This window comes from Falco rusticolus, chromosome 2 (assembly GCF_015220075.1).
Source record: "Falco rusticolus isolate bFalRus1 chromosome 2, bFalRus1.pri, whole genome shotgun sequence".
Classification (NCBI taxonomy): Eukaryota; Metazoa; Chordata; class Aves; order Falconiformes; family Falconidae; genus Falco; species Falco rusticolus.
In genome coordinates this window covers 8,466,839-8,492,994 of record NC_051188.1, presented here as the reverse complement: position 1 = coordinate 8,492,994, position 26,156 = coordinate 8,466,839, and the positions used below count along the sequence as shown (strand labels likewise).

At 52.2% G+C, this 26,156-nt stretch overlaps 2 protein-coding genes across 2 annotated transcripts in view; one reads left to right on the top strand and one right to left on the bottom strand.

Annotated features, from left to right (window-relative positions):
• The window catches only part of ME3 (malic enzyme 3), a 136,029-nt gene extending 129,732 nt beyond the window's left edge, over nt 1-6,297 (top strand). The window contains exons 8-14 of the mRNA XM_037378101.1: nt 383-480; nt 1,680-1,793; nt 2,763-2,868; nt 3,475-3,617; nt 4,509-4,682; nt 5,101-5,199; nt 6,014-6,297. Coding sequence (XP_037233998.1) covers nt 383-480; nt 1,680-1,793; nt 2,763-2,868; nt 3,475-3,617; nt 4,509-4,682; nt 5,101-5,199; nt 6,014-6,175 — 896 coding nt within the window. The 3' untranslated portion in view covers nt 6,176-6,297. The remainder of the gene's footprint in view (nt 1-382; nt 481-1,679; nt 1,794-2,762; nt 2,869-3,474; nt 3,618-4,508; nt 4,683-5,100; nt 5,200-6,013) is intronic.
• Nucleotides 6,298-19,808: 13,511 nt separating this feature from the next.
• FAM181B (family with sequence similarity 181 member B) lies at nt 19,809-21,935 on the bottom strand. Its single transcript, XM_037378548.1, has one exon. The coding sequence runs from the start codon at nt 21,714-21,716 to the stop codon at nt 20,643-20,645; it is 1,074 nt and encodes a 357-aa protein (XP_037234445.1). The 5' UTR covers nt 21,717-21,935; the 3' UTR covers nt 19,809-20,642.
• Between the last annotated feature and the right edge of the window lie 4,221 nt (nt 21,936-26,156).

Sequence of the window (26,156 nt, the reverse complement as noted above, 5' to 3'; positions counted from 1 at the left end):
GTGAAGGTAAATGAGGAGAAGAGGATGGTAATTCCATGATCACAGAGGATTTTGTGACAAGGGTGCCCAATTTCAGACCACCGCTCTGCTACAGATGCCTTAGGTGACCTTAGACAAGTCACATGAACCTTAAACCCTTGGGAGTTTGGTATTAACTTCAGGCGTTCTAGGATTTGGTGTCCTTTTGACTCTATGTAGAGGGACATTGGTGTTCTCCTGCCTTGCAGGGGTCTTCTGAGGATTAAGGTTTCAGAGTAGGGAAGGCACTCTGATCCTTTAGTGACACAATCTAGGGGAATGGTTCCTTCCGCAAGGTTTCTAACAGCATGTTAGTGGGGTAGACAATCCATTTACCATATTCATGGTGTTTCTCTCTTTTCAGGCACCGCGTCTGTTGCAGTCGCTGGCATCTTTGCAGCCTTAAGGATCACAAAGAACAAGCTCTCTGACCATAAGTTTGTTTTCCAGGGAGCGGGAGAGGTAAGAATGCTCTTGAGTTTGTTCCTAAATACGATCTAAATTCAAATTTAGAGAGAAAAGTCAACCATGACACTTCCTGCAAGGCTTGGCTTTCGTGAAAACAAAGCACAGAGGCAGGTTCCTTGCCACTGGGCAAGAGTGGGCCCCACAAGTGGATCTTGCCGCTGCGTAGAAGTTACCAACAATCTTTCAGTGGCCTCTTGGCCCCTGAGTCGTGGGCAGACTTCCTGGGTGTTACGAGGCTGCCCCTGTGTCAATGGGGCTTTAAGTACCATGAGGGAAGCCCCTGATGAGGCGGGGTGCTGCAGGAAGATTAAGGAGGCTGGCTTGAGTCCTCAGGGGTGGTATCGTAGGTAAACCACAGCCTCTTTAGCAATAGAGTCAAAAAGGATTCAGTCTCAAAGAACCGTAAGAGCGTAACCTCAATTTGGGCATCAGTCACGTTGCCCCCATGGCAGAAGTCGAGTAGTCTGTATGGCACCTTGCTCAGAGAGGCGGGGAGAAGAGCAAGTCTCTGAAGCCTGGACTGCGGACTAAAGGCATTGGTCCAGGTCCTGGCTCAGCTGTCAGCCACCTGTGACAGCTGTCTATCCCTCTGTGAAACAAAGATTGATAGTTCCCTTTCTCCACCCCTCCTGGCAGACATGTTTGTGCTGGTCACTCTCTCTGTGGCACAGAGACCCTCCTGCCTTGTTAGTCCCCATCTGGGCAGGAGGGCCAAGCACAGCTGTAGGACCACTGAGACACACAGCTTGTCCAGGGCTGCTTCCTCAGGCAGGAATGGGAGAAAAGGACCTGCCTCTTGGCAGTACTTCAGATGCAGCAGTTCCACTTTGCTTTGAGTTCCTCGCTGGCATCGTCACCAACATTTCTTCAGTGTCTGCCCCTTTTCCTCCCCTGCAGCAGCTGATTTAAATGACAGAGACAGCCTCTGCCTGTCAAGGTACCACCTCCGCTGCTCCAGCCTTACAGGCAGCCTGTTCTGTTGGACAATTGTTTTGTTGGGGTTTTTTATTTATAGCAGCACCTACAATGCTAAGACCTGCCCCGTGCCATGGCACTGTACAACCATGGAGCAGAAAGCCTCCCTGCTTTGTGCAGCACTGAGGGATGACCCAACACATCTCTCATTAAAAATCTTTCCCTCCCACCCAAAAGATGATGATACCCCAATGAAGTGTTTATATACTGTGTTCCAGGCTGCAATGGGCATAGCTCATCTCATTCTCATGGCCATGGAAAAGGAAGGAATTTCACGAGAGGATGCCATAAAAAAAATCTGGATGGTGGACTCCAAGGGACTGATTGTGAAGGTAAATTTGTCTCTAGAGCTAAGCTCCAGTCCCCGGCCACCTCCTGCAAGCTAGAGAGAGGCCAGAGCAGGCTGATACCTTGGACCCCTGCTCAGCCCTGGAGTAAGGGCTGCAGTTTTATGGGTGTCAGCAGAGCTGTTCCTGCTTTCAGGGGACTAGGTTTTATGGTTACAACAGTGAACTAGCAGCACTGGCTGCCCTAAAGGCAATGCTTTGGGCTGGACCTTTAAAGTGGTAGGATATGCTGCTGGCCGTGGTCCAGCAGTGCTGCAATTCTTGCATGTCATATGGGGCATTACAACAGCAACATTGTGCCCTGCTTGGTGATCCAGCCTGGTCCAGCTCTACTCTGCACTCCCTGGGTCCTCAGAGCCTCTGCCCTTGTCCCTCCTCAGGCCAGAGGAGACTTGTGCTGTATGTACAGCTTCTCTGCCCTGGCAGCCAGATCCTTCTTCCACACGGTCTGCATTTTGGAGGGTGAGAGGAGCAGACATTAGCCCCACGTGACATTACCATCCTTTCAATACTTAAAGGGGGCTTATAAGAAAGCGGGGGGAGGGGAACTAGTTTATCTAGATTTAGATTAGCTATTAGGAAGAAATTCTTCCCTGTGAGTGTGACAAGACACTGGCCCAGGCTGCCCAGAGCAGCTGTGGGTGCCCCATCCCTGGCAGGGCTCAAGGCCAGGCTGGACGGGGCTGGGAGCAGCCTGGGCTGGTGGAAGGTCCCTGCCCATGGCAGGGGGGTGGGACTGGGTGGTCTTTAAGGGTCCTTCCGACCATTCTGTGATTCTATGATTACACCAACACCGCAGTGCCTGACTGGCTGACGCTGAATTCCTGCTCTGTGGAATCTGTTTTAGGTAGAGATGAAGGGTTTGGGCCAAGAGGTGAAATGAACTGATGAGTTACTACATTATGTCTCCACCTTTTGCCAACAGACCCAAGTCTGACTCCTTTTTCCTCACAGGGCAGGAGCCACCTGAACCATGAGAAAGAAATGTTTGCCCAGGACCACCCCAGTGTGAACACGCTGGAAGAGGTTGTGCAGAAAGTGAAGCCTACAGCAATTATAGGTGGAGTTCCCTTGGCATGACCTTTTCACATCAATTCAGTTCTTAGGGGAGTCTCTGTCTCTCTTCCAGGGCCTCCTTTTGTTCTCCGAGTCAAGATGAAATGAGCTTTTTTTTTACCCCCATTTTGTCGGTTGAGTTCTCCACATCCTTTCCCCTTTGGCTGTGGGGCACAGGCTTCCTCTCTTTTGGAGCTGTAGGAGCCCTCCCGGACAGGGCTGTAGAGGGAGGTGCTGGGGCAGGCAGGATCTGGGGCTCTCGGCAGCAAACATGGCCCTGGCAGGGTGGGCAGGATGACGACGGCAACAGGCAGCTCAGGTAAGTCTTTTGAAAGCAAAGTGCTGAGCCTTTGGGAGGCACATTGCCGCAGCCAGGTTGGTCTAAACACTGATGCCCACTGCGCCCAAAGGAGCAGAGGGCTTTATTTTGAGACAGGCTCTTAATCTCACCGTAATATGAGACAGAAGCATCACCACCTGCATCTCCAGAGATGGAGCCCGCTCCCTCCCACAGTTCATTTACCAACAGAGGCATTCCAGAGGGATCAGCCCAGTGCACTGAAGCCAGACAGTCAGAAAGCACCATCTCACTCTGCTGTTGTTGTTTTAGGTGTTGCAGCCGTTGCAGGAGCTTTCACTGAGAAGATTTTGAAGGACATGGCAGCCTTCAATGAAAGGCCCATTGTGTTTGCCCTGAGCAACCCCACAAGTAAAGCAGAGTGCACAGCGGAGCAGTGCTACCGCCTCACCGAGGTACTGGTGCTCAGCATAGGGAAACTGGGTGCTCTGGGTGCGCCGTGGATGACTGTACCAAGGAAACCACAGTGGTGCATGGTGGGCAGAAAAATGACAGTGGGTATAAGTTGAAATAAGAGAAGTTCAAGCTGGTCGTAAAGATAAATGTTCACACTGTGAGGAGGGCCAGGAGGTGGTACAGGAGCCCAGATTGCTCGTGCAGTCTCTGTCCTTGCAAGTTTTCAAGACCAGGCTGGATAAAACCCCAAGCAACTTATTCTGATTTCATAGCTGACCTTGCTGTGAGCAGGAGTTTGGGTCTCTGCCACCCAAACTACTTTGTGATCCTGTAAAGAAAGTGCTTGCCTCCTTCATCCGTGGCTGTCTGAGATGTCGCATCCTCCCAGGTTGACTGTCCCCTGTGTTTTGCCGTCCGAGTTGCTTATGTAACAGTTTCATCACCCAACTTGGACACAATGTCACTGAAGAATTATTGTCATGTGCATTGACTTGGTGTGAGAGAGGAGGCCTTGTCTCACTATCCACTTTGCCCTCCCCACCAACTGCTGCTGGCTAGAGCAATCACACAGCCCCCAGACCTTTATCCCACATGAGTCTCTCTTCACACTCCATAGATGGCTGATAGAGAAGGGAGAGAGACTCCTCAGCCAGCTCATAGCACTTGCAGTTGGGCAGTGCAAACGCCCACGCAGTGGCCCTGTCCATGGCCTTGGCTGTGCCTCTGGGGACCAGGCCCTCCAGAGATGTCAAGTGGAGATGGCTCTCACTGACTGGCTGGAGGTTTCTCTACTTGGTCACCAGAGTCCCCTGAGCACAAATCATGGTGTGCAGCAGGAATATAAGACTTCTCTTCTGAATTTGGATGCCTCTTTCTCTCTCTTTGATCAGGGCCGGGGAATATTTGCAAGTGGGAGTCCATTCTCAAAGGTAACTCTGCCCAATGGACAGACCTTCTTCCCAGGCCAAGGAAACAACGCCTACGTCTTCCCAGGAGTGGCACTGGGAGTCATTGCCTGTGGAGTCCGGCACATATCTGATGATATCTTCCTCGTCACAGCAGAGGTTTCCAACTGGCATTTCACTAATGTTTTTTAAAAGATGGTAACAGACACATGCACCTGCTTTGGGTGTTTTCAAGAACCTGCCTGGGGCAATGCATTGAGTGGAAATGGCACAGCCTCAGCAAAAAGCTACAGCTTTTCCCAGACTCGGGGAAAGCTCACACTTCTATTGCACCTACACAGGTGCAGGAGCCATGGCAAGGTTCTCCTCCTTCTTCACAACTGCTGCTCTGGCACAGCACTTCCACTATTTTGGCTCCAGTTTTAAGTCTGTAATGAAATGTATTATGCACACATGTATTTTGAATAGTTCAGCAGTTCCCATTGAGAAAGTCCCAGCTCTGCCACTGCTGAGGTTTCAACCACATACCATGAGAGTTTGAGACCATCTCCATAAACTACCTTTCTCTTCTTTCTAGTCTATTGCTGCCCAGGTGACAGAGCAGAATCTTGCAGAAGGAAGACTCTATCCTCCCTTGAACAGCATCAGAGAGGTGTCTCTCAAAATTGCTGTGAAAGTGAGTATTTCCACATTTATTTCCACTTCCCATGGTAGGGAGGGCAGGAATTGCCGTGGCATCATTTTTGCTTTGTGCTGTTTTAATTCAACTTATTCTACAGCCTAAAGCAGTGATTCTCAGGAATCTTTCCAGCCAGAACTGCTGCTTTGTTTTCTCCCATCATTAAAGCCCAAACGTGAAAAACACCTGATTTTGGGTGCCTCACAGCTCACAAAGCTCTGCTTTATTACTTGGAGTTGTGGGTGCTCAGCACTTCAAAAAATCAGGTTTAGAGCCAAATTCAAACATGATACAAGTTGCCAAAAGATTTTAGGTTCCAAATTGCTATTTTGGAACCTCTCCTGTTATTTGATAAGGGTCTAAGTACTAAATACTATTCCAGATCTGGGCTTGTTATCTAACTGTGGGATTGGTAGCCTGTATACATCAAATCTGTAATTCCTGTTCAGGGGACACCCACGGAGAATCACATTGGCCTGCTAGGAGTAACTGATGGATGCACAGTGTAGCTGAGGAGCTTAAGAGTGTGAGCAGAGGTGGTTAAAGGGCTGCTCTCCTTTAATTGCACACTCCAGCCGTTTTGCCAGGGCAGGGGTGTGCATTTCTAAGCATCCAGGAATTGCGGGCAGCTTGCATTCCCTCACCCCAGGGATGAGGTGCGGGTGACTCAAGGAATTGCACAAAGAGAAAAAAAGCAAAAATGGACACAATTTTGAGGGGAGGAAATCGGGAAGATATAGCAGGGCCAAACTGCAGCTGGTTTCAACTTGCTGACGTTGTTTCATCGGCTCATTTTGCTATCTTTTTGCAGATTGTTGACTGGGCCTACAAGCATGGTCTTGCTTCTTGGTACCCCGAGCCAGCAGACAAGGAAGCCTTTGTGAAACGGCTCGTTTACAGCCCTGATTATGATTCGTTTGTTATTGATGATTACAGGTGGCCCCCCGCAGCCATGCAAACACAAGATGTCTAAGTTTTTGTGAGAACTGTTTTCTCATTTTTACCACGAATTGCCATGGTTCATATCATTGCTGATATCAAACGCACCTCCAGGCTTGCAGAATGATAAAAGTAAATTAATCCAAGTAGTTTTTTACTTGCTGCTGGTTTTTCTCTCTGGGAGCATATCATTAGGGAATAAAACGGAGCCCAAGCTGGGCAGTCAGTACTCCAAGGAGAGAGACAGGCTGTGGCCACAGCCTGTCCCAGTCCGTCAGCGCTGTGTGTTGCTGTTTGCTTCACATGCTGCTCAGCTCTCAGCCCAGCTGCCTCAGAAGCTACCTGGGCCACCTCAGAAGCAAAACAGTTCCGTTCCTAGTGGGAGTGCCCTCGGGAAGCTCGGAGCCACACTCTCATGGTGACAGTTGTATGCGTGATCATCCCTCACACATGATGGCCATACTTTGCCTGTGGCTCTCCGGGTGTGGTGGGAAGTGCGTGCGTTGCCCTGGGAGAGCTGTACATTTGGGCGGCGCTACCCTTTCCTCCTTTGAATGTCCCCAAGTGTTCGAGGAGTCTCATCCAACCCAAGCTGGTGTATGGGCTGTGCAGCCTGGCACTGTCCTGTGCTCCCACCTCCCCTTGGAAACAAACCCCAAAACCTCCCTCAGCCTCATGGGGACAACAGGCTCCCTCCCCTTTGCAGTCCAGGCTGCTCTCTAGAGGGAATAGGAGCCAAGGGATGCAGGGAGGGAGAAGATGCTGGAGACCAGGGCACCACCCCTGCTACACACCCACACACAGGCACCCCACTGCATCACTGCATCTGCTACCGAGCACTGCCATCAGCCAAAGGCCCTCCTGGGGTTTTTTCCATCTCACAGAGTCCCAGGGAGTCCTCCCCTAACCCTGCAAAATTGTCACGCCCTGCCAAATACTGTCCCAGTGGGATAACAGTGTTCCTGAGCATAACTGGGAAAGAACAGAGGGACTTGCTGGCAGCTCTTCCCTTCCCAGTTCTCACCGCTAAGACACACAGCAAGACCAAGGCTGGTTACCAGTCTTTATTTAGTATCTGTAAGTGGCATTTAGCACCAGGAAATGAACCTCATCATTTTGCCGAGGAGCCCTGGCCTCTCCAATGTCTGTGTGCTTGTGATGCCAGCAGTTTTCACGCTCCTCACATAGGCAGGTCTTCTGGAAAGAGAAAGCTGTTGAGTTTCAGGTTCAGGGAGAGACACTGAGAAACACTCGCATTTCCTGAGCAAGAGACCTGGAAACTGAGGTTTCCTTTCTTTTTCCATGGCTTCTGGAAAAAACTCTGCTTTTGAGAAAAGAGGTAGCAGGGTGGCAATTACTTCTTTTGCATCAGAAGGTCCCTACAGAGCTTCTCTTGGTTTCTTCTTTTCCTTCCTGTGCACCTCCTCACTGCTCAGTTAAAGGCTCAGCCTTTCTGTGTGTGCAGCTTCTGGGCCTAACTTCTCAGATATTAGGCAAGAACGAAAAAAAGGAAAGTGAAGAGAGAGAAAATGCCTTATAGGTGGAGGCACAAAGAGAGGAAATTTTCCTGAACAGCCTGGAAGCATCAGGGAGTGCTCAGCCGGTCTCATGATGATCACCGGACAGTCTCTCTTCAAACACTGCCAGCAGGAAAGGCTTCCCCCTCCACCAGTGAAGCCAAAGTCAAGATGCTTTTTGACAGGTGGCTTAGAAGTCTTAATTCTTCGCTATTCTAGAAATGAGACTTCCAGAATCATGGTTTATTCTTCAGAATATTGGCTCTGATCCAGGTCATCTTGGCCAGGCAAATAGCAGGCGCAAGAGAGGGAGGATCGAGCTGTGCCCTTGCCACAGCAGGGACCTCTTTTTATCCTCTGGATTTGTCTGATGCACGGCATGCCTTCTAGAGATGAGGCCAGCGAGAGGCAACAGCCCCTGCCTGGCTCTTTGGAGGCAACAACACTCCTGGAACCTGGGTACCTTCCACCTTCACCTCCCCTGGAACAGTCAGTAGCTGTTTCAGAGGAAGCCTGAAAGTGCCTTCCATACCCAGACCCTTCTCCCTCTAAGTGTCCGAGCCATTTCTCATGGGAGTTCAGGAACAGCCCGGTGTGTTGAAGAAGCTCAGGCACACAAGGAGTGATCCCTAGAGCATGTGGCCCTCTCCCCATACCATGAACCCCGGTCACCGTTACAGTCTGTTCTTGGTTAACGATTGTAGGCACCTAAGTACCATAAAAAGGGCTCGCTCACTCCCGGACTGTGGCACGGGAAAGAGAATCAGAAGGGTAACAGTAAGAATACCTCTGGGCTGAGATAAAAGACAGATTAAAGCGTAAAGCAAAACCTGCACACACAGTTACTCCCTGGAGCCACCTCCCGCATTACTTGTTCTGTTAGGCTTTTCCTCCATCCTTGCTTCTCCCTTTTCTTCCATCTGCCCCCGGGGGCATCTGCCTCCAGCTGCTACATAGAGCCCAATCCTCAAGAAGACAACAGGATCTAGCCCTTGGAGAAAGCCTCCCTCCAGCTCCTTCCCAACCAGTGGGCAAGCCCTAGCACAACTGGCTGATGCAAGAGAACCAAGGGCTGCAGCAGCAAACGTACCCACTTGGGAAACACGGCGACATCACCAGGAGCCACCTGGGAAAGGGCTTTTTTTCTGCCTGAAATGGCCAAACCCTTCGTCCCTGGCCTCTGCAGGAGAGATGGCCCTGGGTGAGACCGTTCCCAGGGAAGGATCGCATTGCCAAGGCAATGAGCCTTTGGGCTGCTAAGGCAGAAAGCTGTGCTCTGGCAGAGCTCCCTGTCCTCCACGCTGGCCCCTCTATCAGAAGCAGGAGGCGCACAGCGAGCTGCTGTAATAGCACTGCCCGGCTTCGTGCAGGGCAAGGCGCAGCCGTCTCAAGCAGGGGATGAGTGAAACCCGCAAGGAGGTTTTGCTGCAGCAAGAAGTCGCTGCCGGTGGCCTTTCAGGGCATGTCCCCAGAACTAGTGGCAGTGCTGGCAGAGTGAGACACTCGCACTGAGGAGAGATTTCAGCAGGTGGCCATCAAATCCAGGCAGGGTGCAAAGAAATCCTGCGGTAAAACACACCTGAACTTTTAATTCCGTAGAGGAACAAGTGGACAATGTCCTTACAGATGAATTCAAAGCCTGCTTTTTTGCCAGGGTGTAAGACAGAAGCGGCGGGGTCTCGAGCCCAGTGCGGTACGGTGTTCTGAGGAACACGGGAGCACGCAGCGCTGCACGTGTCCCAACGAACGCAGGTGTCCAGGGTTACCAAGTCCTGAGCTGCCTGTGGCAGAGGCAACAGCTGTTTTGGGGGAGGTCTGAAAGTGCCCTCTCCCTCTAAAACTGTCCCCTGTGAGCCTGCAAATTGGACACATTTCTCCCCGAGACATTTTTCTGCTCTCTGCTTCTGCTCCTTAGCAGCACAAAGTATGAATAATGGCACAGACACATAGAAGGTGCCTTTCCAGCTCCCTTATGTCCAATACAAACATGTCTCCATCCAGGCTCTGGCTCTTGCCACCTTTCTTCTGGCGTGCAAGCAGCAGTCTGCAGGCACACAACTGGAGGCATCTCCTCAGCTTGTGCTCGCCACAAGGTTGCCCAGGTGTGCAGCAGAAGGCACAGCTGCTGGAGGACGGTGTGTGACACAGAGCAGTAGCCCCACGCTGCGCTGCCCGGCTGTGGGCTCCCACCTGGGGTGCTCAGATGGGTTCCCCTGGGGACAGAGAGGCCAATACTGACAGTTCACAGAGCAGGCGCCCAGGGTGGCCATCCCTCCTCTCCTGCCACTTCATGAGACAGTGCTGGGTGGTCCAAAATGCTGGGGTAGGAACCCGAGGGGGATTCTTGTTGGGAGAGAGGGCAAGAGTGAAAGCAGTCTGGCATGGGAAGTGGTCCTACCATTGGTGCTTCTCTTGTGCCTGCCACAAAAATGGCTTTTCTTCAGGACAAAACGAGCCTTCCCTTTCCCTGAAGCCCTAAGACCTCCCTGGCCTTGGCCCAGCGAAACACAGAGCAATGCCAGGCTACAGGGGCAGGTCAGTGAGCAGCTTAGGACGAAGAGAGCCTGGTGAGTCTAGACAAAGGGCTGCTTGGGGCAGGATGAAGGGACCACCTGGGCTTCCTTGCAAAAAGGAGAAGCCGTTCGGGCAGCTATTCATGTGTGATACTGCACACGTTGGCTTCACTCTACACAGCAACCTGCGGGATGGTGTGGGGGGCTGTTAACCCATCCTCCTTCCCCAGCTCCTGCAAATAAATAAATTGCAAAACCCTGCAGCTGGAAGCAACTCTCTTCACTGCTCACTAAGCAGTGGGATTTCACCCTGGAAAATGCTCTTCCCTGCTCTGCTCACAGCTCCGCAGCTGCGAGAGGGCAGCACCGCGTCCCCAGCTTCTCCTGCCAGCTGCAGGACATGGAGCACTGGCACCCTTCGGGCTGGGCCTACCAGTGGATTTTCTCAGCAGTGCTAAGGAGTGAGAAATAAAAGGTTCAAGATTCAGGTCCAGCAAGGGAGGCTGAAAAACACTGCCTGTCCCCTTCAGCCCCGACACTCCCAGGCATGTGCCTGGCCTGTGGGTGTCCCCATGATCCCGGGGGCTCCGGTGGAGGCCCCTCGTGTCCCAGGCGGTGGCAGGGAACCCACAGCAGAGCCAGGCTGAGGCACCACGCGAGGCCAGGGCACAGACCTTTGGCTGAGCAGGTGCAGAGGCGCAGGGCAAGCCCCTCTAGCTGCAGGTGCTGGGAGGGAGCAGGGGCTGCGTGATTTGGGGACCTGGAGCCCAGCGCCTGATCCCCCTTGAGAATCCCTAAGTGTGGAGCCACCCATGGGTGCTGAGTGCCAGCCGGCGCTCTCGCCTGGAGCACCCACCTACTGCTCCGGAGCAGGAGAGATGGCTGGTTGAGGGTCACAGTCTCCAAAGCCTGCAGCTGCCCCTCGTCCGGTGAGAGCCCAGAGCACTGGCTGCCCAAGGGGCTATTGGCACGGGGAAGAAGGCCATTGCAGGAGAGGCTTACCAGAACAGGAGCTCCTCTCCAGTCTCCCTCAGGATTTCCACAGCTCTGCTCTTGCACCTGTCTTCCTACCGGGCTTCCTTCCTCTTCTCCAGCAGCCTGCTCCCCCGGATCACTGCACAGGACGGCAGCTGCAGCAGCAGGCAGCGCTCCCTCCCACTCGGGCTGCCAACCTGCCCGCAGCTCCCGGCAGGGAGCACAGCCCCTTCCACGGGGTACCTGTGACCAGCAGCTCCAGGGAAGGCTTAGCCCATGGGCTTTGGGCAGCTGGGGCACAGCTGGAGTCAGGGTCTCTTCCCCATCATTGCGTCATTGCATCATTGCATCATTGCATCTATTCCTTGCCACCTAGAAGGGAACTACCAGAAGCAGCCAGGGGATGGAAAGCCAAAGCCAACAGTTCAGCAGCCTGCATGCTTGACCCCTCAGATGGCCTGCTGCCACTTCACTCGTACAGGCCTTTGAGGGAGCTGGCACATGCTTACTTGGTCACTGACCTGTCCAGAGCGGCTGCCTCTGTCTTCTCCAGGAGGGTGAGGGATGAGAAGATGATGATGATGCTTCGACTCCACCGGTACTACCTGAGCACCAGGCTCACCACCCATATGGACAACCATCCTCCAGGTATCACCTGCACCTATATTGCCATGAGACGAAGATGTGAGCCCAGCCCAAGCTCACTCCAACATGCAGCACCATGAGAGGTGGCGATGCAAAGACCTCTCCCATCATCCAGCCCACTGGATGTCCTGAAGCCAGGCTAGAGCAACTCCCCCATGGAGGGACACCACTGGTGTAGCCACAGGTCCTGGGCACAGCCGTGTGCTCGGCACGGCTGTCGGGGCAACCTCAGGGTGGGGCTGGGGTTCCCGCCTGGCTGCAGGACCACCAAGGGGCTGTTGACACACAGCCCTGCTGCAGCCCAGTCCCAGGCTCAGCGCCAGCCCGTGGGGGTCACCGGCGGGCAGGACAGGTGCCCACTGAGGATGGCGCACCTGCCTCCTTAGATGGGTCCTTATTCTGGACATTTCCTTCATCAGCATCTCTCTCACCATTGCCTGCTTTAGCTCCCGGCAGGAGGCATGCTACCGGCTATGCGGGGATGAAAGAAATCAGCAGGCATCGCTGCCTGAGGGGAAAGGAAAGGAAGGGAGGAGGAGTGCAAGTGCCAGGCTCGCAGGGAGAGGAGTGAGGCGGAGAGGGCTTGCATATGTCGAGTGGTTTAAAGTGCTGCAAAACCCGACTTTTCTCCACCCATGGAGGCCCTTTGCAGATGCTTGTCCCCTCTCTGAGCTTCACCTGTTAGCTTTCCTCCAGGAGAAAGCCCGGTACTTTCTGCGTCTCTTTTCCTCCCTTCAGGACGAGGGTCGCTCCCATGCCCACTGCAGGGAAAGCTTTCTTCCCCTCGGCTTTAGAGGCTGAGCGCTGTAGCCTTTCCCGCTGGCTTCCTTAGAGAAAGCAGGCTGCAGGGGAAACTACCCCGAGCTCAGGCAAGCCCCACCAGCAGGCCTGCCGTGCCGTCGAGCCACAGCCCCTGGCTTTGCACCTCTGGCTATAACTCACTCCATGCTTTTGCTTGCCCCGTAGCTGAAAATGCCGCCTGGTGTGCTGAAGCTGCTGGGAGGCAGCGCATCCTCCCCGTGGCTGCTGGAGCTGGGAAGGAAGGGGAAGGCTTGCAAGAGCACAGCAAGCTCGCTAGGAGCCTTTTCTGGAAGACCATGCCCATCCCAGGAGCTTCCCCACCGCCCAGGCTGGCCCGTTGCGCTCCCAACGTGCAGGATGCAAAGCGAACCAGCCGAGGGCTGCAGAGGACTTCTGTCCCTGGCTGCTGCGAACGCCCTGTCAGCCATACATCATACATCACGTTTTGCCAGGGACTTAAGCAGTGGCAATGAGTATTTTTGCTCTTGTCCAACCTCGTAGAAGAAAAATCTCCCGTAGGAGGACTCCCCAAAATCACTGCGTGGCTGCTTTACAAGGCACAGTAACTAGGAAAAGAGATTAAATCGGTGTAGGAAAAACACAAGTTGAATGTTGTGGGATTTTTAGCTGCTGCCTGTCTCGGTTTTGTTTTCTAACTTAAAGCAAGGCTATTTATAACAGATCCCTTTGGATTGCTCTGTTTGCTCCCACTTCTTCTCTCGGCAGCAGAACAAGTCCTCTATTACCCAAGTTGTTCTTTTTCTCTTCCTTTGAAAAGGGAGGTGATTTGAAACCAGTCATAAAACCAGCATAAATACAAGAAAAAGATATCAATACAGGTAATAATGTGGCAATATTAATACCTGTTTCAAGCCAGGAAAGGATCGCCATGGCATCCTAACATGATGCTAAGCCTAGCAATTGACTGATGGCTGGGTTGCCTCTGCCAGGAAACCCCCTTCACTCCTCTTTGCCTACTCACTCACCTTTCTCCTTTTAGTTAACAAAATTGCATCTTATTTATAATCTCAGCTGGTCTGGATTAGTCAGGTGGCGTCTGTCTCATAGTAAAATGTGTTCTCCCTTCCCTGGCAGGGCCCATCCTGCTCGGAGCGCTGTGCCGCAGGCTGCGGTGCTGGCTCATCCCCGGCATCCAGGAACCAGCGTGTGGCCCTGGCAGCCGGAGGGTCCCTGAACAGTACAATAAAAATAAGTTACATCGAAGTCAGGGCCATGCTCCTCTGGCCCAACATTTACTTCAGCCCTTGTGCCTGATGTTTCTGTCACCCGGCTTTACCCCTGAAGGGTCACCTAATTGATAAAAAAATATCAGCCACAGAGTTTTTGATCAAATACAGGCTGTCTGGTCATCACATCGGTGCTTAGCACACCAGGCAGCCACCCTGAATTAAACCCCTGCCCTTTAAGCCATTTTCTGAGGCTTCTTCCTCGCAAGCCTTGACTTCATGTGCAAATCGGAGACATTTGTTTTGCTAGCGCTTCAAGGGTGTGCTGACCTTTCAGTCCTGAAAGGAAAAATCTTGATAAAATCACTAATTAATGACTGAGTTTGAATCATTTGTCCCAGATATGTGGATAAACAAAGAAGCTAAAGGTCTGGCTATTAAACAGGAAAGAAATGTTTTTCTTCATGGAGCGAGCTTGGCTGTTCAAATACCTAAAATGGTGGTAATTGATTTATATTCAATTATTTGAGTGCACAGAAGCAATTATAGCTATTCTTTAAAGCCCAGCTCTACCGTCAAGCGTTACTATGCAAAAAATGATTCCTTATTAGTTATCCACTGAAAAGAAATGGTGGCGGAAGGATGGAATTTCCCTTTTATTTAGAATTCACACCCAGTTTTACCGATCTGATCTCTGCTTTCTGTATATCAAGAACAACAGGGCTCCTTACTCCAGACCTAATGAATCTAGCTGACAAGCCTCTGACAGGAGAGACACTGCTGGAACTGGGAGGGCATTTGATCACAGAATTGTAACGCTGGCTGGTATTATTCAACCAAGGGCTCTGCCAGGGTCCAGCTCAACTCGGAGTCACCCAGGCTGTCCAGCAGTCAGGACAATAAATGGCATTTTAATCCGTAACTCCTGCAGATGGGTTCAAAAAATTCACTCAGATTTCTAAAGCTCTCACAAACTCACCATGAACCTCATTTTTAATTGCTGGAAGGAAAGAGCACTTTTCAGGGTGCTCAGCCTCAAAACCCAGAGAAGCGCTCCAGCTCTCTTAGGAGCTGAACACATCAAAGAGACTTGAGAGAAGGAGGAAGTATTATGTATGACATACTTATGGGAGGTCCAGGATAGCTCTCAAGGCCACCCTGGAGCGCTGCCTCAGCCGGAACCCACAGCAGAGACCCGAGTACACTCAGCACAGGGTCGAGTCCTTCCCATGAGGTTTGGATGGCCACCTGCAGAAGGGGCCACGTCTGCTATGTGTCATTGAGACGGGTCATGGGGATCAGTCCCTATAAACTAGTTCTTCACCTTGTAGCGTAGAAGAGCCCGGATCACAGTCTGCAATTCAGAAAATGAGAAGAGACGAAATCTGGTCCACAACCTCTCCTGTGCGACCGTCCCCGGTCCAGCAGCCAGTCTCAAAGAGTGTCTTGGCATCATCAAACTTAGAAGCATTCACTGAGTTTTCACTGCCGTGGAGGCACACAGAGGTTTAAGCAGTGGACCTACAGCTTTTATAAAGCTGAACAAAACCAAAAATCAGTAACGATTATGCCCACCTTCTGCTCAAACAGAAAGCAGTCTCTGTTCACTGTCTACAGCTACTAGAAAGCAGTACCGTTGTCGCCCAGTACCTGAGGTTTAACTCGCTCCCAGCCTGCCAACAGATTTGCTTAGCTGAGCTGTGGCTGAACCGGCTGAGCTGCACTCCAGCCATTCCTGGGCTCATCGGTACGACCCCCACTTCACTTCAAACCATCCCTGAAGCTGGGCTTGGGCACTGATCACAGGCTGGAGTAAGGGATGCACGGGCACAGCTCCACTCAGTACACGCAGCTAAGGGGTGGCACCTGTGGCAAAGAGGCAGGGGAGCAAATGGGGACAGTCACCTCTGCGTCTGGCACAGCTGGCTTTGCCACAACCTGTTCAGCAGAGCCCACAAACTGAACACCAATGAGCTGCTAAGACCGGGGCAGCCTAAAATGCCCACCAGGAGATATCCTGGCATGCAAAACACACTAACAGGAACAGCAGAACCTGTCACTGCAAAGCTTGAATCCTGTCCCCCCTCCCTTATTACAGACCAGTCCACATTTTCTTACATGCCCAGCATTGTCAAGGAACACCTGGAGGGAGCACAGGGGTAAGTGTGCAGCTATAGCTGCCTCCAGCAGGGTCACAGAGATTTCATAAATAAGATGTGAATCCCCCGTCTCAGAGAAGGAGAGATGAAGGATCATTTCAGAAATCCAGTTTATTCCTCCAACCTTACACTGGGTGATTCAAGCAATTAAAAATATTTTCCACAGGCAGCAATGCAGTGATGTTGAGGCTGTAATCTCCGGACAACCGTGGGTCTGTGGACTACCACCAAAATAACTATGAAAAATAAGGCTTTGACAGTACATTTACATTTGATAGGGAGGGGGTCCAAAAAGCATAAAGGGCTAAAAATCCTCCAGCCCAGTGAAGTTGTTCTCTGCCAGTGAGGGAGGGGAGTCACCAAGGATAAACGAGGTTACAGTGAGGTACTGAAAAATACTATAAAACACAGAAAATAGTAGTTCTCTCCCACACCTTTCATAACGCCACCTTTCAGCAATCCTCGGCCAATCTTTACACATGCAGGTTTTGGGAAAGGGGGGGTTACTATCATACACTTCTATTTTTATTCTTTTATGTAGATGTGTTACAAAAACCATTGGATTTTTAAATGAGTGTTAACCCATCTTAAAAATGAGAGATGAGTTTATTGCAGAGAGGGTAGGCTGCAGTCTCTTCCGTTGACATAAAGCTATCCTAAAAGCATTCCCAACTCTCATTTCCTACAGTCAGGTTTGTAGGCTTGAGCTCCCGCATTTCCATCTTAGTTGCTTGCACATGACTACAGAGTTCCTCCACCACCTTTTTCCTCCTGTTGCCAATAACTGCAGAATGACCTTCAGTTTTTGCATTGTTGCCAAAAGCAGTTTATTCAAGAAGTCAGAAAACAAAAGCAGCCTACAATAAACTTCTGTATCTCTTTTACTAACATTGTTTGAACAACTACGTAAACTCACTGAAGATGACTCATCGTCGATGGTCAGGCTGGATTAGAGCAATCCCAAACTCGGGTCATGAAATAGTTTCAAAAGCCCATCCAAGAAAATGAACGAACCTTTCTGCTTTCTTGAAGGACCTTTGGAAAAGACCCAGACTGTTTAAATCACAACATATTGAGGCACAGTAATAACTTCTTGGTGAACCCTTTGTTACTCATCAGTAAAGCACCATTAAGGAAAGATAGGATTCTCTCTATTAGAGTGAAGGGTTCTTGTCACTCCCCTTTATCATCTTTGACTTCATATGAAAAATTATTAAGATGTGTATGCTTTTCCACCAGAATCTCCAGTAAAATCAGGTGTGTGTGAAATGCACCAACAACAAAACAGAATTTATTATATTTGAGGAACTCAGTGCAAGTTTGTAAAACGAAATAGTTTGATAGTCTGACCTCAGTCCAACCACACTTCCATTCAAAGAGACGTGCTTCTTTTAAGATAGAAAAGCTAAAAAGCATTGGCTTTAGTTCTTGGGGACAGACCCCTTGTAAAAGTGCACCAGATAAACCGAATGATCTTGCTCTGTCACACAAGGTTTTAGTCTTACAGATGCTTAAGTTGGTGCTTTTCAGTGCTCCAGTGGAGAAAACCATTTCCCAAGGGTGTTTCTGCGCGAGACTCTTACATGTGACATTTTCAGTGCCTGCGCTATTCAAGGTGGGGGAAACAACCACAACAAAACATGCCCACATACAGCCAACGAAGGGAAAAGCCGCAGCTCCAGCAGACGGCAACCCTTGGCCTGGCAGTGAGCTCCAGCGCTCCTCAGGAACTGCACAGAAACCCTGTGTCCTGCCAGCGCTGTGGGGAAAGCAGCCGGGATCAACCCAGCCGTGGTGAGCTCCTCTCCAGCCTTAGCAGACTCCCCATACTGAGTACTCCTCAAATGCAGACTCGGGCAGAAATGCAGCGGTGCTTCAAAGTATGCTGGTCCTACATTGGGGTTTTTGTTATTATTATTTTTATTTTCAGTGTAAACTGAAAATGTCTGCTTTAGGGAACCATTGCAGAAGAGAAGGCCAAGTTGAAGCAACACCCGCAGCTGCTGCTCAGTCAGGCTGACTCCTGGAGCCTGCCTCCAACTTTTTGCAAGCCCACAAAGAGCCCTTCAACCTGGCAGCCTCCGGGGTGGGCTGCCCAGCTCTGATGACACCCACAGAGCCGCTTCTCCCACTGGTTTGAGGCAAGATCTAACCCAAGAAGGCCGATGATGCTCAGCTTCTGAGCACCACAGGTAACCATCTACAAGGGAGCGGAGCACCAAAGTCATGAAAGCCACCTGACAGGTCAATTTGTGGCACTTCACAGCTACTTGGAGTAAAAAGGTGAGGCCTGCGGGCAACCAAACCACTCAGGTTCACGCTGTCTACATAGCACATCCCAGCGTCTGTTCCTGAAGACTTGCTTTAGAATTTTTTTTGAGCAAAATCTCACTGAAGTCCATGAGACAGCTGACAGGACAGGCTGCGAGGTCTTCAGGATTAGATCTCTGGTTAACACATATTTGCATATCGAACTTGTGAAATAAATTGGTGAAATCCTCAGTGAAACAAGGTGTTTTCTTTCCTTAGCAGAGACCGCAGCATTATCAGCTTCCCCTTCGTTTGCCTGGCCTGCTGAAAACGCTGACCTCAGGCGCACGGCTCAGGTGGGGGAGCCGGGTGATATGATATATTATATATATATATAAAAATATTTGATATATATATATATATAAAAAAATATTTGTTATATATATATATATATATATTAGCACAGCACCATCAAGCTGAAATACTCCAAGCAGCTGCTCGTATAGGCTACAAATTCCATTGCTTGAAGCAGTTGCCGAAAATAACAAAAAAACCCCACCACCACCACCTCTCCAACCAAAATAACCTGCCGGTTGGTCTTGTCTAGATAGTTATAGGCAAGCTCTGCTTGGACCTGGCAAAGCGGCGCTTTGCGAAGGCGAACTCGCGCCCTCGTGGCTGGGAGGTTTGCCAAAGCGGAGAAGGCAGGACTGAGTTCACAGAGCAGGACATTGTCCCGCCATCAAAACCAGCAGCAGGGCAGGATTAACCTAATTTGTAGCTACCTTGGCTGGACCGGACACTCGTTGTTCCTCATACAGGCTCCTGTGAAGCTTGGTTAAATAAACTACCACAAAATTATGCCTGAGAAGCGCAATTCCTCAACAGCATCCAGCTATTAAGACACTGGAGTGTTGTGGATGTTCACCCATGGCGGTTCCTTTCCATACAGCTTGAAGAGACCTCGGGCAGCTTTCTGGGAGGAAAGAGGCAGCATTAAGTTACAGCTCTTGCTATTTAAAATTAAGCTCATTTCCAAAACAATGTATCTCACAGTTTATTTCCACAAGATCTTGCTTCACTTCTCCAGGCATCCCACCAGCTCCACCCCGAGTCTCTGAAAAGTTCAGTCTGGGCTGATGAATGAAGGAAACTGCTTTACCTTTCACGTTATCTTTTAAAAGACAGAAGGCACATGGATTTGTCACGGCTGAGGGTAAAACCTCAGGCTGATCCGTATGTAGATCCCGTTTCAAAAACAAACAGCCCGCTTGGGCCTGGCAAGGAGCCCGGCTGCGGGATTGCCTTTTGAGATTCACATCACAATAGGAAAACTCCCGAGTATTTTGATCTGTTTTCATAACGGTAACAGTTTTCATCCCTCGGCTTTGTAGCGTATGATCATTCCTTTCTTTCTAGGAAGTTAAAGAAACAGCCGGGTACAAACGAAGGCAAAACAAGCACGGGGTGCTGTGGGTAAAACACTGGCATTTCAAAAGATCTAGGACAGACAAAACCCTCGGCCCGTCTTAACTCCTGCCAAGAAACCCTTACAGAGGGCGGGGGCGCGGTGGAAGCCCCTCCACCGCTGCATTTCCAGGGCAGTAACAACCACAGACCTTTAGATCTATTGTGTAGCTTTATTTCGATAGGACCTATCATAGACTCTTTTACATAACTTAAATGATTATCAAATAATCTCCTGTACACAATGAAACCGAGCCGCGTCGCTTTCCGAGCTTCGACACATTCCTGGAAGAAATCCAAGGGTCTGCAGGAGCCGCATCGCCGTAGCGGCTGCGATCGGTACGTTTTTGTCCCCAAATTATGCCGTCAATTAACTTTACGTAGCGCTATGAATGGCTGTCGGCGAGATCCTGCGAGGCACTGTTAAATTTCGGGACACTAAGTTTCGGTAGCAGCAAAACGCTTTTGCTTGAATAATTTTTTTTTTTCTTTTTTTTTTCACCCCCTGGCCTTCATGTCCTCAGCCGAACATCCCACCGGCGCCTGCGATGCAGGCCAAGCTGGGGAAAATTTTAAACCGCATCCCACGAAGAGTTTGACCGAGCTGTGGTTTTGGACTGGAACGATGGAGTGCCTGCCGAGATGAGCCGGGCGGCCGCGCACCCCGGGCCGGGGGAGCCCGGCGGGGGGCGACCGGGGAGTGGGCCCGGCCGCCAGACACAGGCCTGCCCGCCGGACCCAGCGCCTCACACCGTGTTTGCAGCGCGCCCCGCAGCACGGCGGGGCCGGCGGGGCGAGCCCTGCGGGCAGCCGCGGCCCTGGGTGCGCGGCGGGGGCGAGCGCAGCCCCCAGCCGCACGGCAGGTCCCGGCTGCCTCCCGAGCGTCCGCCAGGCCCCGGCGTGGGCCCGCCCGCGCCCCGGCCCTCACCCCCGCCCCAGCCCCTCCCGGCGGCGCGGCGGGCGGCGGCCGGGCCCCGCGGCCCTGCCCTACAGGCCGGGGTAGGCGGCGCGGGGGTAGCCGCCGCCGTAGTCGTAGGGCACCTGCGGGGCGGGCAGCGGGCACTCGGGGAAGAAGGGGGCGAACCCCGCCGGCAGGTGCCCGCCGGGCTCCTCGCCGCCGCCGCCGGGGCCCGGCTCCCCGCCGGCCGGGTACAGCGGGCGCAGCGCCTCGGGCGGCGCCTTCTTGGGCGGGCTGCAGGGCCCGGCCGGGCTCCAGGGCGGCTCGGGGTAGAGCAGCCCGCCCAGCAGCGGGTGGTGGGCGGCGGGCAGCGGCAGCGGCGCCTCGTAGAGGCCGTGCTCCAGGCCCAACTCGGCGGGCAGGCGGGCGCCGCCGCCGGGGAAGGCGTCCGGCGGGGCGGCATGCTCGGGCAGCAGCGCGCCGTACTCGGGGCCCAGCAGCTCGAAGAACTCGGCCGCCTCCGCGCCGCCCTTCTCCGGCTCCTTGGCGGCCGGCGGCGGCCCGCGGGCGGCGGCGGGCAGCGCCGGCTCCGTGAAGAAGGAGGGCGGCAGGTTGCGGTCCCGCAGCGGCACCTTCCGCGGGCCGCCCGCCCCGCCGCCGCCGCCGCCCGCCGCCCCGCCGCCGCCCGCCGCCTCGCCGCCGCCCGCCGCCCCGCGGCCCTGCTGCAGGGAGCCGAAGAGGGCGGCCAGGCTCTTGCTCTGGAGGCTGCTGGCCGCCTGCGAGGCCTCCCGGCGCGGCGGGGGCTTGGCGGGGCAGGCGGCGGGCGGGGAGGCGGCGGCGGGCGGCGGCGGGGCGGGCGGCGGCGGCGGGGCGGCGGCGATGATGCCGGTGCAGCGCTTGATCTGCTTCTGCAGGTACTTCCTATGGTTCACCTTCCGCTTGGACTTCACCGGCTTGTCCAGCGCCAGCTTGATGTTGCTGGAGGCCGAGTCGATGAAGCTCAGCAGGTCCCGGGTGGCTTCTTTGAAGTCCCCCGCCTCGCCCCCGCCGCCGCCCTCGTAGCCCTTCTCCAGGTCGGCATAGCCCAGCAGGCCGCCGGCGGCGGCGGGGAAGCAGAAGGAGAGGAGGTGGTGGGGGCTGAGCAGCGCGGCGGGCACGGCCATGGCCGGCGGCGGGCCGCCGCCGCCCCGAGCTCCGCAGGGATACGCGGGGCGGCCGGCGGCGGCGGGGAAAAGGCGGCGGGCGGGGGAGGGGGAGGGCTCAGCAGCGGGGCTGGCCCCGGCCACCCCGCCCCCCCGCCGCCCCCCCCCTCGGGCCGGGGACACCGGCGGCGGCGGAGGGGCGGGCCGAGCACCGCCCCGGGACAGGTACCCCCCCGGGCCCGCCCCCCCGGCATCCCCCGGCCGCCCCGGAGCGGGTAGGCAGCGCCCCCGAGGCCGGGCGGGGGCTCCCGGTCCCGGTCCCGGTCCCGCGGGGCTGGGTCCCCGCCGGGGGCGCGGGCACCCCCCGGGATGCACAAGCCGAAATTAATTTGCAAAGCTGTTTGGGTTTTTTGTCGGTTTGGGGGTTTTTTTCCCCATCTCATTGCTATGCAGCGTCAGCCGGCGTATTGTATTTTCCCAGTCAGGTCAAGTCCTGAGAAAATCCAGCGCAGTGATCCAGTGGAGATTTTAAGAGACTGGGTCACATTCAGTTAAAACTGAAGATTTTTACTTGCCCGGGTTTAGTGAAGCAGCAGCGTAAACCATCCTTATGGAAGGCAGGAAAATCAGCGATGTGGCTACAAGTACCAATAACAGCGCCTGAAGGAGCTATCTTGTCTTTTTTTTTTTGGGGGGGGGGGGCGGGGCAGGAGGTATTTGATTGATTTTCCCATTAGAAAACTCATACTGGTGCAGAACAACCTCAACCCTTTGACGTCCGGATTTATTTTCCATGATACTTCACAAGTCCAAGTGATGAAGATGCATACCTGATTTAGACTGAGATAAAGTGAGTTTTCTTGGTCTGCATCGATCACATTAGAAATGCAGCAGGTTTTGTATTGGAAGGAAAAAGCAGAAAGCAAAACTCTGCAGATGAAAAGGGAAATGAGCTCCTAAGGTGGAAAAATCACTTTACTTAGTGGTAAAGTGGAAAAATCAGCCAAATTCACTTCACTGTAGTGTCAAACACTTGTTGAATGCAGAGCAAGTGATGGCCAGGAGAAAAGAGGAGACAGCACCTATCTCAGGAGAGGAAAAAAAGGCTCCAAATCCTTTACGAAACAAAAATGCTGATGTTCTTGGTCTCTCACCTGCATCCCAGCAGGTCTCAGCGGGGTCCGGTCTCAGCGGGGTCCCAGCATCAGGCTTCGCGGTCCCAGGCACAGCCTTGGCTCCGGTGCCGGCACATCAGAGCCGGGTCTCTGTGCCAAACCTGTGTATCTGGAGCCTCCCAGGGTCTCTTATCTGGGGAGCTGCTTTGAGTGCACCCGTGTAATTGAAGCAAAAAAATCCTGATAGGCAGAGGGCTATGGGAAACCTCTGTATCTCTTCGTATCAGAATGAGTATCTGTACATAGCAGGTGGATTTAAACTACTTAGCTGGAATACAACCGACACGGATTAGCTACCTGAGCTTTGACCATCCCTGACAAGCTTTACAGCCTGCTCCAAGCTCCCTTATTGATGGGGAAAGGTAAAGAGCAACATATATATACCCTGTGTGCTCCACTAAGTTCTGCATCTGCTTTGAGGCCACTTCAGACACCACATGGGTCTAGAAAAGGGGGATTGCTGTGTGTTGCTGGATGTGCAGCCAGTTTGGGAGCATTTCTTATCGGAGCAATGTGAAATGACTCTTAACAGAACAGCAATTAAATGGTCCTCAGGTTAGTATCTGCCTCGGTGTTATAGCAGCAATATTTCATAGCCTGTCTAAAGGGGCTTGTTAATGAGTCTGGGTGGTATTATATGCAGAGTGGCTAAATATCCGGTGGCTTAGAGGAAAAAAAAAAAAAAAAAAAAAAGCTGAAAGCCCCGGCTTCTCTTCTGTAAGGCTGAATTCAGTCAAATAAACAGCTTTGAGAGCTCAGCTACGGTTTAGTGGGAGACTTTATTACCTTCTAAAAATTGGAGAGTATTAAAACAATTGTCAGGCATGCAAAGGAAAGTTTGCATTCAGTTGTGCTAAGCAGCTGAATTTACATATTCTCAACCAGATCTGGAGATTTAGAAAGCTTTCATAATTGCATTAAACATGCTCATTCTCCATGTTCTCTCAAGCAGAGCTGATTACCCCAAGTTGGGCAATGCCTGGAGGGGTATTTGCTAAGCCACAACTTTCAAAGCAACTTAATTTTTCCAAGGAAATAGCAGTTTGGTTATTCCTGCAAAACGTCTCTCTTTCCCAGTGGCTATGTGAGCCAACACTTGTCTTCTGCCTGTGCTCTTTCAGGATGATGATGCTCAGCCTGTGCAGCATGGCTTTCACCCCACTAGTGATCCACCTCAACTCACTGGCAAGGTCTGGGAAGTTCTGGGTTTAGACCCGCAAAATAATCCCAGCCCCAGGCAAATGTTTGGACCAGATGTCCTGGTCCCTTTGCTCTCCCCCCCCATCAGAGGGAGGTGAGTGAAGTGGCTGCAGAAGCGCTTCCTCCACCCCAAACCTCCACCCCGCGGGAGAGCGTTCAGCACTCACTAAGGGGCTCTCAGGGCTCTACTGCTATTTTCTTGCCCATTTCTGTGTAGGAATTTTGTGTGGGTTTGTTTATTTTCTTGCTCATTATAGGTAGCAGCATCTCAACCAGCTCTGAGGATTAAACCAAGGCTTTCCAGAATGATCCCCTTGGCATCAAGCTTGGCTTTTAAGAGGGAACCACGGCACAGTTGCCCTGTGAAGCAGAGGGAGCAGGGACACGCCGTGCTCACTGGTGCTTTGCACAGGCCACAAATTGAGCTCAAAGCCACACGATCAAGCCCTTCTCAAGAGGAACAATATGTTATCCTTACAGACCGAGCGGGCCAAAAAGGAGAGAGCGGCTTACGCAAACAAGAAAGCCTTGCATGGCTGAGGAGCATGTTACGGTGCCAGCATTTTCATGGAGCAGCTCCTCACCGGAGGCGGTTGCAGAGGCTGAAGCTGCTGCCCTCCTGATGCTCGTGGGACTGCCCATCTTGGTGCCCAACCCCAGAGTAAATCCTCTGCAAGGCAGGGACAGGATCCCACTAGGGTCCAGCCTGAAGGAAGCAGCTCATGCTGTGCCCCATCACTAAAAGAGGGCAGGTTCAGACTAGATAGAAGGAAGAAATTTTTTACCATGAGGGTGGTGAAGCACTGGCACAGGTTGCCCAGAGAGGTGGCAGATGCCCCATCCCTGGGAACATCCAAGGTCAGGCTGGACGGGGCTCTGAGCAACCTGGTCTAGTTGAAGATGTCCCTGCTCATTGCAGGGGGGTTGGACTAGACGACCTTTAAAGCTCCCTTCCGACCCAAACCCTTCCATGATTCTGTCATCACTAGTAAAATCTTCCCATGGGGAAGGCAAACCGAATCCAGCACTGAGCCTAGCCCTCACAATTCACAACACCCATTCTCCTTTCATCACAGCATTGGGAAGGCAGCGTGAAAGTAAGAAAATCTCTACGGCAGGGGAGGGAGGAGGTGTTTTTTTCCCTGCCCGTTGTATGGCCCATATGGTTCTCAAGTTATGGGAAAATCAGGCTGCCCAAACAGGTGTCACCGCTCGCAACCTACAGTCTCATTTCCTGATCGCGTCTTAATCGGCGAGTTGGTTGTGCAAGTTGATTTCTTGCACATTCTTATATCAGTGGGAATTTCTGCCCTTCCCTGACAAGTATTATAGGCAGCCTTTGACATACAGCCCTACAGGACCTAAATAGGCTGCTATTCTTTCCCTACGCTGAAAGGGAGCTTTGTGCCAGGGATTCATTAAACTGCACTGCACAGCCCTTCATAAATGGGCTCAATAATGAACAGTCGATTTAACTGGAAAAGCTGCTGGAGCTGTTAAATTAAAGGGAAATAAAGTGCACTTCAGGCTCAGTCTGCCAGAAGAAAATGTTGACCTAAAAAAAAAAAAAATCTTCATTTTACTGGATCTCTTGCAAGGAGGCTAAAATCTTCAGGAAGTTTATACTCGCAGCAGTTGGAGAAATTTTAAAACGTGTAAGTCTGCTTCTCCACTACTAGAGGAAGAAAAACTGACAATAAAATAGTCAATAAAATCAGGAGGCATGAAAGGCATATTCCACCTAAGCCACATTCAAGCCCCTTAACCTAAATTTGGTATATGTGTATAGATATAAGATTGCGTGGCTTATGTAGATCCAGTCCTCACCTGCCTTAAATCACTGCAGACCCCTTCAAACGATGCACGTTCATATGTGTGCATACACACGGTTCCTTCCTTTACACTCTTGGCTTCTTAGAGATGCTATTTTATCAGGATGAAATTATCAGTGGGCACAGGACTGCAGACTTGGCACCCTGCAAATGAAGCCCTGTTCGCCTCTTGCAGCTTCTGGATGCCCTTGTCTCAGTTTCCCTTCCCCTTTTTCAATCTCGGTGTGTGTTTCATGTTCTCCTGTGATACATTC

Excerpts from the sequence above, each read along its gene's own strand:
- FAM181B (XM_037378548.1), bottom strand. The coding sequence starts at position 21,716 with ATGGCCGTGCCCGCCGCGCTGCTCAGCCCCCACCACCTCCTCTCCTTC.